Here is a 20,955-nt window from a genome sequence, read left to right on the forward strand (position 1 = left end):
GGTCATTTCGATCTAGAGTATTATCAAAACTTGCTTAACTCAAGACTGTGGCTACTTGTATTAGAATGCCTGGTGCAACATCTATTGAATTTTCCACACGTATTTTAAAGATGGATTGCTTGGGGAACACCCCTATGTGTCCTTTTTACGAAGGGTAATCTAATCCTACACACTTTCATGGAATTTGAATTTGGTACATTATTAATTTTGTATCTAACTTTTCAGCCAGTGCATTCTCATGAGCTGAATTTCTTGAATGGTAATTTTCATTTTTAAGAATTTGGATTTTTCTTGTGTCATAGGTAATTTGACATCGAAAAAAAGCTATTCATTGCCCTTGCTCTGTGTTCCTACCTAAATTGATTTCACAATTTAACCAGCAACAGGAAATTATCCCATCTTTTTATCCACCATCTCATAAGTTGGCAGCAAAGTACAAATTCCAGTCTGAGGATCCCAAAACTTGTATTTACCACATTGAAGCATAGAAAATAGGTGCAGGAGTAGGCCATTCGGCCCTTCGAGCCTGCACCACCATTCAATAAGATCATGGCTGATCATTAACAGAATTGTGTAAATTTATAATGCCATACGTTTGTTTGTATTTCATGGCCTCATACTCTAGCTTCTGCTTCTCCAAGCAAAGGTCAGTAGAACAGTTAGCATAATCTGTCTATTAACACCTTGCAATTAAGAAATCTTTGTCTTCAAAATTTGTTCCTTCGCTGTGTCTTGGGTCCATTGTCATATGTCAGATTAGTTTCTCTGGAAGCACATGCAGGGTTCTGATTTACAACAATACTTAACTTTTCCAAACAAATACTGTTTGTTTTCAATGCACAGGTTGCTCTCCAATTTAGCAGGTCTGTTTTAACTGCAGATTGTTCATCTCTACTGAGGGATGGTTCCATGGGTGTTCCAGTACTTTGCCCCACTAGTCATATGTATGCCTTAACATGGAGTGTTGGCAAATTATTTGACCAGAGGAAATGTCACACTGGAGCTTTTATGCTCCTCTTGGGCAACAACCATACGTGCGCTTCCAGTGGCTTTTGCTGCGGACTACTTGGAATTGGAAATCCTGGCTCATTTTCCCCCTACTTAACCAGAGGCACAAGGAGAATTGTAGCAACCCTGCTGGAAACCGGCTAACTTAGCATAGATGGGGGATTCCATTTAGGGCATTCCTTGTGTGCATGAGTGCGTGCGGCGCTATCATTTCAGTGACATTTTTCATAAACTGCACTATGCAATCAATAGGCATCATTGACCAGTGTGGTTACAAAAATGCTGTATAAGTGATATCTGGCAACCTCTGGACCGAACCCGAACCCGTGCCGGTTTTGCCGGATTTCGGACCTTGCAGTTGGCACTCTTCGCCGCCGATCCTCTGCTCCTCGCTGCCCGCCGATCCTCACTGCCCCCCCACCCCCCCCCCCCGGCGTTGCGTTTTTTTACCGGTTTCCTCGTCCCTCGCCGCCCGATGTCACCATCTTGGCCGCCTCAAAAATGTCCGACTTCCGGACAATTCCGGGTATTCGGAATTCTGGATTTGGGACGTTGTACCTGTATGTGCACAGTGACTTAAAACTGGATGAAAAGCAGCTGTATAAAAACAAAAAAGATCAGAATTACTTAAAGATCAACAGAATTGTCCACATTTGGCAGATACATGTATCCAGGGTATTGATTGTAGTATTTGTAACCTTGCTGCAAGTTTAGAAAATCTGACGCTTTGCCTTCGGCTAGGTTTCTCATTCACTCATTGATTTTATGAACTCATAATTCAATTTGGAATGCTTTCATTGATGTTTGAACAGAGCTTTAAACAAAATTGATAATTTTCTTTTTGGAAGTGGTTGGGGAGAACTACAATATTTTCAAGGAAATTGTGGATGCTTTTTTGATTAGCTTTTTTAGTGTACAAAAAACCCGCACAAAGGTAGGCTGTGAACACTTGTTGCCAGAGGTAAAGATCAATATTACAAGGAAATTAAATTCTAGCATTGGAAATGCACTATACTTGTGTGTTGTTTATGTGGTAGTGGGTGCACATGGTAGGTGACTGACTGTGTTAATTAATTAGTATCGATTGCCTTCAAGTCTTTTTAGCACAGATACGTTCACAATTTACAGTCAGCAAATCCAGAGCTTTTCATTTAACCTTTGTAATTACCTATTTCATTGTACATTTGTTACCTGATGCCTCCCTTTTGCAAACTGTCGTGCATAGCCGCAGGTATTCTGCTTTGGATATGAATGTTCCATCATCTATGATTTGCTTAAACCAGTGGCCAGCTGGTACAGTCTATAATTTGTAGCTATGGCTTGTGATCGCAATTTAGATTAAATAATGTGCTCAAATCTATAATATCTGTATGATTCAGCATTTACTAATTTTGATCTTTTTTACTTCAGTGGGAACAAATACAATTTCATTTGCACGTCTGCAATACTTGCAGTTTGAATCCTTTAATCATAGTTACTGCATTTTTCTCCAATACTCTAGTGTCCTTTTAAAGCGAAGGTACCAAAAGCTGCAACCAGTTTTCCAAAAGTGGCTTTTTTTTTAAAAAGAAAGATCAAATAGCCTGTTTTGACTAATCAGATGCTCTTGTGATTGCTCCTAGGATTTTTTTAGTTTTTGTCAACCGCTTTGTATTATCTCATGCTTGCAATGAACTATGAAATCTTCTCGTTTTCCAGCTTTATTAATAGACTTTGCAGGCCCAGTGTGCAAAAAAATCACATTCTGACTTTGCATTCTAATTTGTATCCAGGTGACTTGCAAACACCAGTATTTATGATGTATGCATCTCTTCTGTCGCTAGTGGCAATCACTGGGATCTGTTTTGCATTTGCAATTATCGCAAGTTTTCTTAGCAAATTTGGTAATATTACTGAATGTACGCTCCTTCGTTTATTATCATCCAATAAAAGTGTAATATAATTGCTACTTACTTGAGCCCAGCTAAAGTGAATCCTGTGTCCATGTGGACCATTTAACTAGGGAATTAATGTCATTGCTGAGCTGATCAAAATTGCTGCATAGAGAACCACCTTTTCAGCACCTCTGGCACCCCACAGTGGCATAGAGGCTGGTTTGGGCATGTCTCATTCTCCGCCAGTGGAAAGTCCTGTGGGATATCTGTTGCACTTTGAAGGCAATAATTGCCAATTATGCACAGACACTTGAGACAAACGAGGCTAGAGACCGTTTAGAATTCATGGGTATTGTCACCTTCATTGCTTAATTAAACTCTTCCCAAGGAGATACGTCAACCAAGGTGAAAGTCTTCTTGCTCTCCTAGTTTATAGAACTGATGTCTCAAGATTTGCAGAGAACGAAACTCCCAGTTAGATATTGGTCAGTGTTTCCGTGAGAGGGACTGCATTTATTTGGATGTTTGTCATTTAATGACCTTGGTGTTCGTGGACACAGGAATGTACTATAGTATCTTGAGGTTAGTATGTTTTAATCTCGAAGAGACTGGGAAAACCCCACAATATCTAGATGGTTTCTAAGTCAATACAGAAGGTGACTTGACTGCTTATTGGACTATTCTTTCAAGTGAGTTTGATCCTGTATCATAGAGCTATTCTTTTTCAACAGTCTTAAACTTATGCCCCCAGTGCACTGATGGAATCCAAATGGATTTAGATTTTTTTCTCCTAATGCACTTGTACGTCATGTTGGGGCCGACTGCAATTTGGACTCCTCTAACTGTACCTGTGAGGGAAAGCTATATTTTAAAGTTTTTTTCTGAATTGTTTATACACCAGCCACAGTGCACACCAGGAATTGCAGCATTTGCACTTTGAAAAGAAGTTATTTAATTTATTTGATCTCTTTCCCCCTCCCCCCCCCTCACGACTATAAGCAGTTACAGTTATGGAGGACACACTGTTCTAGTAATTGCTGGTAAGTGCCATTTTGATTCCATGATAGCACGCTTGCCTCGAAGTCAGAAGCTTGTGGGTTCAATCACCACTAGAAGGACTTGAGCGCCTAACACTTTGGTGCACAACGGAGTGTGTGCTACATTGTTGGCTGTGCTATCTTTCAGATAAGATGTTAAATCAAGGTCTGCCTGTTCAAGTGGATATGCAAGATCCCATGGAAGTATTTGAAGAATGACAAGGGAGTTCTCCCGGTGCTGTGCACAAATTGCCTACTGTGTTTGCCTGCATAACAGTGACTGCACTTCAGTAATTTATTGGCTGTGAAGCACTTTGGGTTGTCCTGAGGATGTGAAAGTCACTACATAAATGCAAGTTCTCTTTCTAAAGCCATCAGTGTCGGAGGTGTGGAATGATTGTGGGCAGCCAAACATGGTGGGCATGTTTTGACCTCCACAAAAGTTAGGAAAGCAAAGTCAGAAGTTATACTTTGAGGAGCATACATTTCCAAAGATCCAAGTCAGTGTTTTTCTTTTAAAATAGCAGACAAGATTGTATTATGCATTCATTTGTTTTTTGATTGCTGCCATAAATGGGGTATTGCGTTAATATCATGAGGGGATATCCATGCAAGCGGGTTTTTTTTTCTGGCTTCAGGTGGAAGGCACCAAGTTACATATGAACAACATAAATAGGAGCAGCAGTAGGCCATACAGCCCTTCGAGCCTGCTCTGCCATTCACTAAGATCATGACTGATCTCTGACCTCAACACCACTTACCCCTGCGATCTCCATATCCCTTGATTCCCCGAGTCCAAATATCTTATCTATCTCAACCTTGATTATACTCAACGATTCAGCATGTGGTAGAGAATTTCAAAGATTCACAACTTCTTTTAGGATTTCAGTAGAACATGTTCACAAAAAACTGCCAGTGGTTGCAAGCCACCAAGAATTCCATGTGTAATGCCTATTAAACAACCAACTAACTGTTTTGAGTTTCTTGGTCTATTGCTCTGTAAAATTTCTCACCAATTAAGTAATCTGGTTTATTTGAGCATTATTAATACTGCAGTGCATGGTATGGCAAAATTAAATGGTTATTCAAATAAAGTATTTTCACATCTGTAGCACTGTATCTCAAACAATCAAACGTTGGATAGTTCATTAGGATTCAATTATTTTTAAGTGGCCTAAATTGGATTTCAATGATCTAATTTCAAATCAGTTGCATCATCTCCTGAATATTCTGGGTATGTAAATATGGACCATATAGAATACTGCACTGCATTAAAAATTATAGTAACATTGTTTTTTTTCTCCCAGATTTATCGTCCTCCCAAATGGAATTCTGCAAATTGTAGATGTGCAAGAGGATGATGCTGGAGTATATCGCTGCATAGCAACAAATGCAGTTCGGAAGCGCTACAGTCAGGATGCTACTCTCACTGTATTACAAGGTAATGTGATGCAGCTGTTGGAGCATTACAAGGAAATCCATTTAAAATGGAATTTGTATTAAAGCTGGTTAAGAGCAATAACTTTTCCTGGAGATGAAAATCCATGTTTCCACTGTAATGTAAATATCAGAATTGGAATCTATTCTATAAGATTGAGTAACAAAAATATTTACACTAATAATCTGCTTTTATTAAATTTTGGATTCAACATTAGGACAGCTGTGTTAGGGAGGTCTCATAGTAACCATAGGTTTCGATACCCTGACAATATGAATACTTATTGTTGTAAAATGGGTCCATGGTAAGTACAGAATTAAATGCATTATGTTATAGGAAAAAGAGCTCTTTGACTATTCGCTAAGCTTGAAACCCAGAAGTAGAAATGACACAAGCTGTCAAAAGGAAAAGGAAAACCGTAGTGACAGAGCTTCAGTTTGTTATTGTCCAAATCTTAATATGTACAAGGGATTTGATAAAAGCTTAGTACTTATCGGTGGTTTATCTCATTGAGGTCTGACATCCTTGTTGATTTTAACTCGAACTTTAGCTGGAATCAATGAAAACAAAGTTCTTACGGAAGGTTTGTAATAACAGAGTTGATTAAAGAGTACTTTAATTGCATAATGGTAAAATCTAAGTATATGGATAGATTAGAAACCTGTAAATCCAGGTCTGCTCTGGTCATGTTGTTTAAGTACGAGAAAGGGCTTCTGAAACTGGAAAATGCTGTGGAGGTGATTTGGGGGATGGGGTGCTGTTTTTTGTTGTTTTTACTCTTATGCTAGTGCTTGCATAATATGTGGACCATCCATTGTGATATTCATGTGTCCTGTGGTGTGTCTATTCCCATCATCTCTTGTTAATCCTGACTAATGCAGACCAAAATGGGGCACAACAAAAGAAAATTGGTAAACACTGTTTCAACAAACATTATGTAAAAATGTCCATTGGTGAAGCTGCATCACAAAGTGGAGTTTATTTGAGTTCCACTAAGCAGAACTGCCGCGTTTGATGTATATGAATTTCATGTGCTGTGTAATTGTACATTTGTTTTTTAATTTGTTTGTGGGATGTGGCAACACACATTTATTGCCCAGCCTAGTTGCCCTAAGAAAGTGGTGATGAGCCATCTCCTTAAACCACTGCAGTCCTTTTAGTAATGGTGTTCCCAGAATGGTGTTGCGTGGGAAATTCCAAGAGTTTGAGAATGTAAGACTGGTAAAGTATGTTCAAGTTAGGATGGTGTGTAACTTCAAGGGAACTTGGTGCTGTTGGTGTCATGATCATGCTGTGCTTATCCATCTGACTGGTACAGGTCACCAGGCTTGGCTGTGCTATTGAAATAAGTTTGACAAAGTGCTGCAGTGCACCCAGCAGAAAGTACGTACTGCAGCCACAGTGCACCAGTGCTAGGGGGGATAGGCATTGAGTTCAGTGTCGGGGAGCTGATCAAGTGGACAGCTGTGTTCTGGAGGTTGAGATTGCAACTGCACCCAACCAGGCGAGTATTGTATTACGTTCCTATCTTGAGCATTGTTGATGGTGGAGAGGCTTTGAGGGGTCAGGAGGTGAGCCAGCTGCTGAAGAGCACCCAGCCTGTGGCCTGCTTTTGTAACCATGTTGTTGCTATGGCTGATCCAATTTAAACTTCTGGGTAATAGTAAACCCCAGGATATTGATGGTTGGGGATTCGGCAATATTGATGCCATTGAAGGGATTGGTGTTTGAATCTTTGCTTGTTGGAGATTCAATGCCCAGCACTTGTGTGGCACAAATGTTGTCTTGTCCGGATTCTGCTGCTGATATGCGTGGGCTGCTTCATTGTGAGAAAAGTTGGGAATGGGGTTGTGAACACTGGAATCATCAGCAAGTTTTAAGATTTATGTTTTAAAGTCTATTTTACAATGTAAAATAAGAGAGGAAATTCTAGGGGCTAATGCTTTGAATATAAGGCACTGCTTTTAGATTTGTTTTATGTGGCAGTTGTCTTAATCTAATGCACATTGATTTAAAAAATCATATTTGAAGCAGTTCATCATGGAGACAAAAAAAACATATTTTTGTACCTTGTATTAGAAGTATTGAAAGGAACATGTTCGGTGATGTCAGCCAAGGAGATTTATGTGGAGTGTATCTGCTACCTGGTCAAAATGGTAGGTTACGTTTAGACCAAATTTTAAATTCTACTTTTCTCTGTCCGGTTTTGCAGTTTCTAGCAATTTTTTTAAATGTAGATTTGCAAGAGTAAATTCTCGATACGAACTGTAGGACTGCTGTTTTAGTAGTTTATTTTGGAACTTCAAAAAAAAATCCCATATTTAAAGTTATATAGCACGAACAAAAACCTTGTGTTTGGAGAATAATTCAATACAAATGAAGGTAAATAAATAATGTTTCTATTTTGCTGCCTAATGGATGTTTACAGGGTTGCCAGGAAGTCTGAATCTGTGGACGTTTAGCTAATGCATTTAGCTGGTATTGACTAGATATTTTTAGGTAATACATATTGATATCTGTGTAATAAAATAAAAATAACTGCTATTTGTGTAATTTATTGCTTGAGATATATAAGTTTCCATTCTTGCTGCATGCATGGTTTTTGTTTAAAAAATAGTTTATTTAAAATGTATTCTTTCACCAAATCCTTTCTTAAATCGTATACATTCAAACAATCCACTAGGAAAATTAACTAATTGAATTTTAATTACTTAATATTCTTCTCCAATTCTACAACCCCATACACAACTCTCCAGACCTCTAATTCTGACCTCTTGTGTGTTTCCCTCTTTCCTTCATCCCACCACTGGTGGCCGTGTGTTGGCTGCTCGACCCCGTGCTTTGCAATTCTCTCTCTAAACCCCTTTGCCTCTCGCCTCCTTGAGCTTTTCAGACCCTCGTTAAGACTCTCCTTAAAAGTCACCTTTTTGACTAAGCTTTTGGTCACCCTCCTTATATCTCTTTGGTGTAGGAAAAGGGGAGGTGCAACGGGACCTGGGTGTCATGGTACATCAGTCATTGAAAGTTGGCATGCAGGTACAACAGGCGGTGAAGAAGGCAAATGGCATGTTGGCCTTCATAGCGAGAGGATTTGACTATAGGAGCAAGGGAGGTCTTATTGCATTTGTACAGGGCCTTGGTGAGGCCACACCTGGAATATTGTGTCCAGTTTTGGTCTCCTACTCCTGAGGAAGGACATTCTTGCTATTGAGGGAGTGCAGCGAAGGTTCACTAGACTGATTCCAGGGATGACAAGACTGACATATGAAGAAAGACTGGATTGACTAGGCTTATATTCACTGGAATTTAGAAGAATGAGGGGGGATCTCATAGAAACATATAAAATTCTTATGGGATTAGACAGGTTAGATGCAGGAAGAATGCTCCCAATGTTGGGGAAGTCCAGAACCAAGGATCACAGTCTAAGGATAAGGGATAAGCCATTTAGGACCGAGATGAGGAGAAACTTCTTCACTCAGAGAATTGTGAACCTGTGGAATTCTCTACCACAGAAAGTTGTTGAGGCCAGTTCGTTAGATATATTCAAAAGGGAGTTAGATGTGGCCCTTACGGCTAAAGGGATTAAGAGGTATGGAGAGAAAGCAGGAATGGGGTACTGAAGTTGCATGATCAGCCATGAATCATATTGAATGGTGGTGCAGGCTCAAAGGGCCGAATGGCCTACTCCTGCAACTATTTTCTGTTTCTGTGCTTAGTGTCCTTTTCGAATTGCGCTTTAGAGCGTTTTTCTACATTAAAGGTGCTATATCAATGTAAGATGTACTAGTAGTGGTGCTTGCGCCATCCCCCATGTGAAGTAGGTGCCCTTCCACTGACTACATAAACACTGACTGTGTAACCGCTGGGAATATTTCCCGAGGAATTCCGCAGACGTGTTTTCTACTGTTTTTTGCTGTATTTGGCCTTTATTTCCATCAGTTTTTTTTAAAAGGCACAAATTCACACTTTTTGATAAGGATGTCACTCTATCTCTGCTTTTTAATTCTTTGGGATAATTTAATTAATAGAGAAATAAATGAAGATTATATTAAACATCTTTCTTTAAAATTGAATGTGATAAATAAAATGCTGTAATGGGAGCAGTATAACAAGTTAAATCCATTTATACTGCTGTCAATAACTTATTTTGAGTTATTAAGCCAACCAACTTGTAGAATTATGTTTCATATACATTGCAGTGTAGAAAATATATGGTTTTACTATAACCAGAAGCATCCTTGATTTTAATGGCCATTTGTGATGAGATAATGAAATTGGGTATTACTTTTGAATCCCATGTTGGTACTTAGGATCGCCTCAATGCTCTGGTCTTGCTGCTGCTTTATGCTCGTTCTTAGACACACAGTTAATTCAATATTTCTTGACCTCATTCACCCCCATCCCATTCAGCTAACAAGACTGTATTGAAACTCTAGTATCCATGTTATCCAACATCTCCTACATAAGTTAACACACTAGAATCCACCACCCTAAACTGATAGGCCTAAATTGACACATTGTGCCTTATCTAAACAAGACCAGCTGATTCTAGGTCTCTTTCCGATGATTTTTTGAATAACATAAAAGGTTATTACACAAGATAAGGGCTCAGGATTGAAGCTTAATGTATTAGCATGGATAGAAGATTGGTCAAAGCAGTATTAAGGGAGTGCTGCACTATTGGAGGTGCCGTCTTTTGGATTAGATGTTATACCAAGGTCCCATAGGTGGATGTACAATATCCCATACCACTATTTGAAGAAGAATGGGGAGTTTTCCAGAGCTACCATAAAAAAGATTTAACTGGCAATTTGTCTCTAGCTGTTAGTGGGATCTTGCTATGCAAGTGTATATGTTGCGATACACAATTATATGGGACAGGCTCAATGGACCTCACATGGTCTTTACCTGTCTGTCATTGTTTGTATGTTCATACTTCAAACATGTTAGCCAACTGTAACAGCAGTGACCATATTCTAAAAGCAAAGCACGTTGGGGCCTTCCTTCCTTCTTCCTTCCTTAAATCCTTCCTTCCTTATCAGAGCTTATTGAAATCATTGGGAAATGTTGCAAATTATGTCAACTGATTATCTAGTTGACGGTTAGGTATCAAAGCAAATTAGTTAACTTGTGAAATTGAATGATTCTCTTGTTATCTGGCAGAAAATCAGAGCAAAGCACTTTATGTCAATGAGAGGATAGTTTGGCTTGAAAAGTGTGAATATTTATGCATGTTTGTAAAATTATTAATTGTGCATGAATACATCTTGGTTGTCAATACCATAGCCATCAATGTCAGGTTAAATCTCAAATTGGTCACAAAGGGTTTACCAGCCTTTGTTTACTAAATTGTTAGTTAATTATTTTATCCTACAATAGGATGCGATGACAACAATTTGCATTTATATAACGCCTTTAACGTGGCAAAACGTTTCAAAATGTGCTTCACAAGAGCATTATCAGACAAAATTTGACACTGAGCCACATGAGATATTAGAACAGATGACCAAAACTAAGAAGTTGGCTTCTTGTAACAAATCCGAGCTGTTGAAAGCAATGTGCGACATTAGAAGACCGTACAACCTAAGCTAGCAATATTGATGCATATTTGAGGCCCAGCCTAAACTACTTTTTGTCAGCCTGTAAGATCTGAAATTAATGTTAAGGTTTGTTCTTTAAATTCCAAAAGACGGGTCCAGAAAAGTTGGTGAGTCTGACTGGCTCAATTTAAAAAGTGAAGCTCAGGTAATCTTGAATTTTTTTCTAGCCTGCTATTATACTTGAAAGTTTTTTAAATTTGTTGAAAGAAATTATATTCACATTCCTTGAAGGATGTTGTTCTTGAAGATTTAATTGGGTAATACATAAGACATATGTATGCATGGATGTTTGACGACATCCTCACGATAAATATTGGATTGCATCTTTATCGTGATGGCTACAAACTGTTACAAACTTCATGGGTCGATAGTAGATATTCTCTTGGGTTTAGCATCACCAAGAGGACCTACGATCCGGAGAGCACCTTTATTGCCGAATATCTAGTTAAATGATGGCATGATCGGGAATTTTAACAATAGATCCCTTGTGTGTATTGGTTACTCTGATCGCATACGGCCATCATGTGCATTCTTCTGCCTTTTCTGAAGGTGGACTGAAAAACATTCCTGTGAAATGAGGCTAATTGCAAATGAGCAAGCTGGTTTTTTTTATAAACAGAATACAGTTTTCCAGTGAGCTGCAGGTATTTACTATACCTCTTTTTAAAAAAAAAAAATGCAATTTTGTTCCTATTATGGGCAAAACTCTCTGAACTAGCAGTCTCTAACCTTTTCTTTTGTAGACTGTGCGTTCATGTCTTAGCTTCTCTGCCTGACGAGAGGGCAAGATCTTGTTTACTCTCACTGTTCCAGACTGCCCTCTAGAGATTGAGAGACAAAGGCTGTGTATCTCTACGAGCAAAATCTACTTTCATAGCAATATCATAACAAATGAAACTACCAAGCCAAATAGCTACTAATCTCGAATGTTGGAGTAAAATCACCAAAGCAAAAGTGTTTTTTGATACCTGTGCTCAGTACTTGTAAAGCAATATACAATGTGGAAATAATTCAAAGGAATTACATCCCTTATCTTGTGCTATAATTGATACCGTACTAGTCCACCGTCAAATGCCATGCCATTTTTCAGATCCATTAGTGCCTTTCCACATTATTTATAATTAAATTTTATATACATTTATATTCACATTTGGTGTGCGGTCTCAGAACAACATATGAATAATTAAAATATTCTCGCTTTGTATGTGTTTTTTTTTGTGAAACATTAATCTGTAGGTATTGACCCTAATTTTCCAGAACAAATTTTAGAACCAGCATGTAATTGAATGTAGTCTAAGGAGTGCCATTGATCAATGGATTAGATTATCTAGCTTATTCTGTGAACTCCTTTGGGAAGTTGCCCAAAATGCCTTTTTGTCTGCAGTAGATCTAATTACATGTCTCTGGCCAGTAAAATGAAATTAAACAGGAAGGATATTATCCATTAATGACTGTTATATACAAAGCTAGATAACAGATTTGTTGAAAAGATCTATTCCTAAATGTTTATAACTTCTTTTAAGTAAATACTATACATTTATTTTCCATACAAACTAGTTGATCTCCCAAGATGGTGCCCATAGTGAGTTGGAGTCTGTTGTTTGTGCCTGCAATGTCCTTTTGACATTATTGTCTCCTGTCTGCTATTCTTGTGCCACCACTCTCCCTTGATGTCCTTTTGCACTGCTTAACTCAGTGCCTTCATGGGATAACTGCATACTGTAATGGGGCAACTGGGTGTCATACTGACTGTTGTCCATGACTTGCACCATGCTGCCACTTGTAACACACTTGTGTTGCGTGAGCCCAGAATGTGCACCTAAATATTCACATGAACCCCCAACACTCATCTAAGGCAAGTCATCTTTCCAAGCATCCCATTCACTGTGGACTGTGAAGAATCACGTCCCATGAAAGCTGCTGGATTGTTGTAAAAACCCAAATGATTCATTCATGTATGTCAGGAAAGGAAACCTACCACCCCTACCTGTTCCGACCGATGCATGACTACAGTCACCCGCTACATGATTGACTCTTGCTGCCCTCGGGGCAACTAGCGATGGCTTGCCAGCTATGCCCAAGAACAAGTAAATCAACTCTTGCAAATGGATGATTAAGTTGTCACTTTGAATAACAGTCACCTTTATCTTTGCCACTAATTTAGCTACATGGACATAGAAATGTATCATTTCAATAGCACAATTCCTCATGCTTGAAAAATAATATTTTCTACACTGCTCATTAATTGGCTGCAGCCCAGTTGTGAAGTGCTGCTATTAAAGGTGTGAGATTAGTGACGAAAATCAGAGAACAATTGTACTTACCTAATATAAGGAGTTGTTTTATTCTTCTGCATTTAATAATATACTATGTTTTAAACATTGGCACTGATTTTGTCACTAAGTTGTATTTATAACCAGCAGGAAGCTTTCATTGAAATAATGGGTCCCAATCTCAGTCCCAGCTTTTCTTGAAAAATAGCAATTGTGCCTACTTGTGTTTCTCATGGGACCAGATCAGAGCCTGGGATTGGATCCATCTCACTTTACAACCTCTGCAGCACAAGATGTGAGCTAGGATGGAAGAGGAAAGAGTAAAAGTATGAAGAGCTAAATAGATATTCAATGAAGGAAGGAGTAGGAAGCAATGAAAAAAAGAACCAGAAGAAAGGCAAGTTGGAGAGAATGAGGAAAAAGTAACAAAGCAAGATTCCCCACCAAGAGGCTGCACAGTATTCCAGGAGTTTTGTAAATATTGTCTCAATATTGTCTTTTTGTATGCAAGGCTACAAGTATAGATTTTGTAGGGAAACCGTTATGTTAACAGATCTCTTATTTATATTGGAAGAAGGCCATTTTTTACTTGATGCTTTCCATTATTAGAATAATCGGCTGTTGATATTGGTTGATAACACAGTACTAAACTTAATTTTAATTATTGACAATTTGTTATAAATAGTAATGTCTTGCTGGGCTAAGTGTTGGCTGCTGAGCATTAACAGCATGTATAAATGTGTAATATTCAGTCTATGAGAAATAGGAAAACAGATTATGGTAATAGAATGAATTCTTTGTTCCATACCCTTCATACACACACACACTAGCTCATTAGTTTCTGAAGAAGTCAAGAACTGAGCATGGATATGAAAATATAATGTTGATGATGGCAGTTGTATAAAATCTTGAAACTTGTGTTGTTGTGCCACTTTATTATTTCCCTTAAACCGATCTCCCCTGCTGCTTCCAACTTCACCTAAAACAAGTGCGCGGAGCTCATTGCATTCTTTGTCACTAAGATTGAGGTCAACCATTCAGCTGCCTCCTGAACTTAAGGAAAGGTAACTTCGACAGTATGAGGCGTGAATTGGCTAGAATAGAGGGGCAAACTATACTAAAAGGGTTGACGGTGGATAAGCAATGGCAAACATTTAAAGATCACATGGATGAACTTCAGCAAATGTACATCCCTGTCTGGAGCAAAAATAAAACTGGGAAGGTGGCTCAACTGTGGCTAACAAAGGAAATTAAGGATAGTGTTAAAGCCAAGGAAGAGGCATATAAATGGGCTAGAAAAAGCAACAAACCTGAGGACTGGGAGAAATTTAGAATTCAACAGAGGAGGACTAAGGGTTTAATTAAGAGGGGGAAAATAGCGTACGAGAGGAAGCTTGCAGGGAACATAAAAACTGACTGCAAAAGCTTCTATAAATATGTGAAAACATAGGTCCCTTACAGTCGGATTCAGGTGCAATTATAATGGGGAACAAAGAAATGGCAGACCAATTGAACTAATATTTCGTTTCTGACTTCATAAAGGAAGATACAAATAACCTTCTGAATGTACTAGGGGACAGTGGGTCTAGTGAGGAGGAAGAACTGAAGGATATCCTTATTAGGCAGGAAATTGTGCTAGGGAAATTGATGGGATTGAAGGCCGATAAATCCCCAGGGGCCTGTTCGTCTGCATCCCAGAGTGCTCAAGGAAATGGCCCTAGAATTAGTGGATGCTTTGGTGATCATTTTCCAACAGTCTATCGAGTCTGGATCAGTTCCTATGGACTGGAGGGTAGCTAATGTAACACCACTTTTTTAAAAAAGGAGGGAGAGAGAAAACGGGTAATTATAGACCGGTTAGCTTGACATCAGTAGTGGGGAAAATGTTGGAATCGATCATGAAGAACAAAATAGCAGCGCATTTGAAAAGCGGTGACAGGGTCGGATCAAGTCAGCATTGATTTATGAAAGGGAAATCATGCTTGACGAATCTTCTGGAATTTTTTGAGGATGTAACTAGTAGAGTGGACAAGGGAGAACCAGTGGATGTGGTGTATTTGGACTTTCAGAAGGCTTTTGACAAGGTCCCGCACAAGAGATTGTTGTGCAAAATCAAAGCACATATGGTATTGGGGTAATATACTGACGTTGATAGGGAACTGGTTGGCAGACAGGAAGCAGAGAGTCGGGATAAACGGGTCCTTTTCAGAATGGCAGGCAGTGACTAGTGGAGTGCCGCAGGGCTCCGAGCTGGGACCCTAGCCCTTTACAATATACATTAACGATTTGGATGAAGGAATAGAGTATAATATCTCCAAGTTAAGCTGGGTGGCGGTGTGAGCTGTGAGGAGGACGCTAAGAGGCTGCAGGGTGACTTGGACAGGTTAGGTGAGTGGGCAAATACATGGCAGATGCAGTAAAATGTGGATAAATGTGAGGTTATCCATTTTGGAGGCAAAAACACGAAGGCAGAATATTATCTGAATGGTGGCAGACTAGGAAAGGGGGAGGTGCAGCGAGACCTGGGTGTCATGGTTCATCAGTCACTGAAAGTGGGCACGCAGGTACAGCAGGCGGTAAAGAAGGCAAATGGTATGTTGGCCTTCATATCTAGGGGATTTGAATATAGAAGCAGGGAGGTCTTACTGCAGTTGTACAGGGCCTTAGTGAGGCCTCACCTGGAATATTGTGTCAGTTTTGGTCTCCTAATCTGAGGAAGGACATTCTTGCTATTGAGGGAGTGCAGCAAAGGTTCACCAGACTGATTCCAGAGATGGCTGGGCTGTCATATGAGGAGAGACTGGATCAACTGGACCTTTAGTCACTGGAGTTTAGAAGGATGAGAAGGGATAGCATAGAAACATACAAGATTCTGACGGGACTGGACAGATTAGATGCAGGAAGAATGTTCTCGATGTTGGGGAAGTCTCGAATCAGGGGACATAGTCTTAGGATAAGGGATAGGCCACTTAGGACCGAGATGAGGAGAAACTTCTTCACTCAGAGAGTTGTTAACCTGTGGAATTCCCTGCCGCAGAGAGTTGTTGATGCCAGTTCACTGGATATATTCAAGACAGAGTTAGATATGGCTCTTGCGGTTAAGGGGATCAAGGGGTATGGAGAGAAAGCAGGAAAGGGGTACTGAAGGAATGATCACCATAATCTCATTGAATGGCGGTGCAGGCTCGAAGGGCCAAATGGCCTACTCCTCCACCTATTTTTCTATGTTATCCACTCTGCGCTCTCGACCCTATTCACATTAAACTGACTACTCAACTTCTATTCCTGTCCTTGCACAAGGCGTCACAATTGTGTGGGACAAGCTGGCTGGTCAAGTAGATCTTTTCCTGTCTGCCATTTTCTGTATGTTCGCATCAATACCGTGCAGTACAGAGCTGCATTTATATATTTGTGGTTTTATACTGTAAACTGCATTTACGACATTGAAACCTGCATTTACCACAACCCCCTTGATGCCTGGGATGAATGGGTTGTCGTATGAGGAGAGATTGAGTAGAAAGCACCTATATTCTCTCTGGGGTTTCGCAGAATGAGAGCTGATCTCATTGAAAAATATAAGATTCTGAGAGGGCTTGATAGGGTAGATGCTGGGAGGCTGTTTTCATTGGCTGGAGAGTCTAGAACTAGCGGGGTGGGGCATAGTCTCAGGATAAGGGGTCAGCCATTTAGGCCTGAGAGGAGAAATTCCTCAGATTTGTGGACCTTTTAGAATTCTCTACCCCAGAAGGCTGTGGACCCTCAGTTGTTCAGTATATTCAAGGCTGAGACTGGTAGATTTTTGGACTTGGAAAATCAAGGGTTATGGGGATAGAAACATAGAAAATAGGTGCAGAAGTAGGCCATTCGGTCCTTCGAGCCTGCACCACCATTTAATATGGCTGATCATTCACCTTCGTGCCCCTTTTCTGCTTTCTCTCCATACCCCTTGTTCCCTTTAGCCATAAGGGCCATATCCAACTCCCTCTTGAATATATCCAATGAACTGGCATCAACAACTCTCTGAGTGAAGAAGTTTCTCCTCATCTCAGTCCTAAATGGCTTACCCGTTAGACTGTGTCCCCTGGTTCTGGACTTCCCCAACATCGGGAACATTCTTCCTGCATCTAACCTGTCCAGTCCCGTCAGAATTTTATACGTTTCCAAAAGATCCCCTCTCATCCTTCTAAACTCCAGTGAATACAGGCCCAGTCGACCCGGTCTCTCCTCATATGTCAGTCCTGCAATCCCGGGAATTAGTCTGGTGAACCTTTGCTGCATTCTCCTCTATAGCAAGAACGTCCTTCCTCAGATTAGGAGATCAAAACTGAACACAATATTCCAGGTGAGGCCTCACCAAGGCCCTGTACAACTGCCGTAGACTTCCCTGCTCCTATACTCAAATCCCCTAGCTCTGAAAGCCAAATACCATTTGCTGCCTTCACCGCCTGCTGTACCTGCATGCCAGCTTTTAATGACTGATGTACCATGACACCCAGATCTCGTTGCACCTCCCCTTTTCCTAATCTGCCGCCATTCAGATAATCTGCCTTCGTGTTTTTGCCACCAAAGTGGATAACCTCACATTTATCCACATTATACTGCATCTGCCATGCATTTGCCTGCTCACCTAACCTGTCCAAGTCATCCTGCAGCCTCTTGGCATCCTCCTCACAGCTCACACCGCCACCCAGCTTAATAGTGTCATCTGCAAACTTGGAGATATTACACTCAATTCCTTCATCTAAATCATTAATGTATATTGTAAATAGCTGAGATCCTAGCACTGAGCCCTGCGGCACCCCACTAGTCACTGCCGGCCATTCTGAAAAGGATCCATTTATCCCGACTCTCAGCTTCCTATCTGCCAACCAGTTCTCTATCCATGTCGGTACATTACCCCCAATACCATGTGCTTTAATTTTGCACACCAATCTCTTGTGTGGGACCTTGTAAAAAGCCTTTTTAAAGTCCAAATACACCACATCCACTGGTTCTCCTTTGTCCACTCTACTAGTTACATCCTCAAAAAATTCCAGAAGATTCGTCAAGCATGATTTCCCTTTCATAAATCCATGCTGACTTGGACCGATCCTGTCACTGTTTTCCAAATGCGCTGCTACTTCATCTTTAATAATTGATTCCAACATTTTCCCCATTACTGATGTCAGGCTAACCGGTCTATAATTACCCGTTTTCTCTCCCTCTTTTAAAAAGTGGTGCTACATTGGCTACCCTCCAGTCCATAGGAACTGATCCAGAGTCCATGTAATTTTGGAAAATGATCACCAATGCATCCACTATTTCTAGGGCCACTTCCTTAAGTACTCTGGCATGCAGATTATCAGACCCTGAGGATTTATCGGCCTTCAATCCCATCAATTTCCCTAACATAATTTCCTGCCCAATAGGGATTTCCTTCAGTTCCTCCTTCTCACTAGACCCTCGGTCCCCTAGTATTTCTGGAAATGGCAGGAAGGTAGAGTTGAGGTCGAAGATCAGCTGTGATCTTACTGAATGGCAGAGCAGGCTCGACAGGCTGCACAGTCTACTCCTGCCCCTGTTTCTTATGTTCTTATTTATTTTGAAAACTGCAGTTGTCACATTTTAGTGGATTTACGCTGAATGTTGTGTAGACTGGGTGGTAGTGCAGTTAAACTATAAGTTTATCATGCGTATTAATGTGTTACCTCATTCTAGTATTTGTAGTTTTCGTGCATTAATGTGGTTAAGCTGAAAGATGTTTTTGTAATACTCCAGTCCATTTGTACTGAAAGCTGTATTTACCATGCAATCGGGTATTTATATTGAAATCTGTGATAACCGTAATCAATGCTCTTTAAGAAATTAAGCTAGTGAATAGAGTCGTTTGTTCTGTGTCATGTGCTGTAAAATACAAAGTGTATAATTAAGGTTTTTAGAGGGCAATTTGCATTTGCCCAATACTTGGAACATATTCTTCAATAAGTATGGTAAGGCATTTCTCAAGAAATATTTTAAGGGGTTTGTAGAAACTAGGTGAAGTACAAACATTAATTACATCTGAATGATAGGAGCTGCACGCTCTGGTCTTTTGTAGCATAATAATGAGAATTATAGTATTCATGGGCCCAAGTTTCGGCTCGAGTTGCTCCTAACTTTTTTAGAGCAACTAGTTGAGTATGGTGTATCTTAGAAATCACAATTCTCGGCATTTAGTTTGCTCCTGTTGTAGTTAGTTAGAATAGTTTTGTTTTAGTAGTTTTTTTTTCAAAAGGGGGCGTTAGCAGCCACTTACGTCTGTTTTGAAAGTTTAGGCAGCGAAAAGTTACTCCAAACTAACTTAGAACGGAGTGTCGATTTTTGTAAGCTCAGAAAAACCTTGCCTATACTTTATAAATTGGGTGCAGGTAACGAGAGTTAGGGGATTTTACAAAGCATTAAACACTTCACTTTTACCAATAAAGAGCCATTATCAATAATAAATGACAAATAAATCAACCAATAGATCAATCAAAAAAAAAAATTAAATAAAAAAAATAATTTAAAAAAATCAAATCAATAAATAAAAAATTAAAAGTTCTTATTCATCTACTGCAGCACCGGGAGCCCTCCAACAGCCTGCTGAAGAGCTGGTCGGGCGGGGCCTGCCGCCGAGGACAGGCAGGCCACTCAGCCCGGGATAGGGGCGACGTCTGTAGACAGGACGCGCTGGGCGGGCTAGGAGCTACTGCGCACGCGCGCAGCTGCCGGCACTCTTTGGCACAGAGCTGCAGCTCCTGCTGCGCCACGCTGAGCTGCAAATGGGCCTACAGATATTGGAGAATCGTGAGGCAAGTATTTGCCACTTTTTCAGTTGTAGAAATTATGCGGCCTCTCTGATTCTACCGGGAATCCGAAATTTGGGCCCCATATGTTGTGGCAGCTTGAAGGAAGTTAGGTGCACAATGCTACTAGCTTATGTGCAAATGTACAATTCTAAAATTGTTGCATGCTTAAAGGAAAGCAGTCTTCAAGGAACTATATTGGGAAGAATGATTGTATGGCACTACAAAAAAATAATCACTAAATCCATTGCTGAAGAAAAAGTATTTTTCTGCCTTTTTTGCTCGCCGGGAGGGGACAGGGTGTGGATTGCTTTCTGCATTCCATTTTGCTGTAGTAATGGGTTACAGACAATAGTCGGATCAAACTGCAAGATCTAATGATTTTTCTCAAAATTTATTCCTTCAGAAAGCTCTATTTATACAATCAAAGTGGTGATACTGATCGGATGCATTTTGCAGCAGAGAATGGCAATTTCCCAGTTTGATAAACAATAGGAATTTGCCCGTTGAAGACTAATATTTTTGGGAAGGTTTAGTGATGCCTGCAAAGTATTTCATTGCAGTTGATGCTTGCAGAGATGAAGAGCATATTTTTTAAAAAATCATACAAGTTTTTTTGTGGTGTTAGAGCAACTTTAAGTGTTTGCAAGTGGCACTTGGGAGAACAGAAGTGATACGTGATGACATATGGGGATTAAGTATCTATGGGTGATGCTTGCAAGAATGCAGAGCAGGTTTAAATATTTCTGATGGATGCCCTGATGCACAATGTGTGAGTTTTTGATGGAAGTGCTGTTGCTACATTTGTACCTACATTTTGGAAGATTGTTGCATATAAACCAATTCATTAAGTTCTTAATTTGTTTGAGCTAAAGGACAATAAATATGAAGAGGAAAATTAATATATTTTTTTTGTTTTTCT

General features: G+C 39.9%; 1 protein-coding gene across 3 annotated transcripts in view; it reads left to right on the plus strand.

Moving 5' to 3' along the window:
* The window catches only part of igdcc4 (immunoglobulin superfamily, DCC subclass, member 4), a 137,391-nt gene that overhangs the window by 55,345 nt on the left and 61,091 nt on the right, over positions 1–20,955 (plus strand). For 2 of the 3 annotated variants that reach the window (XM_070858444.1, XM_070858445.1), the window contains exon 4: positions 5,227–5,360. In XM_070858444.1, the coding sequence (XP_070714545.1) occupies positions 5,227–5,360 (134 nt within the window). Of the gene's footprint in view, positions 1–5,226; positions 5,361–7,440; positions 7,514–20,955 lie in introns of those variants that run through there. The other variant, XM_070858446.1, reaches the window with a different exon arrangement.

Source organism: Pristiophorus japonicus, chromosome 17 (assembly GCF_044704955.1).
Source record: "Pristiophorus japonicus isolate sPriJap1 chromosome 17, sPriJap1.hap1, whole genome shotgun sequence".
Lineage (NCBI taxonomy): Eukaryota > Metazoa > Chordata > Chondrichthyes > Pristiophoridae > Pristiophorus > Pristiophorus japonicus.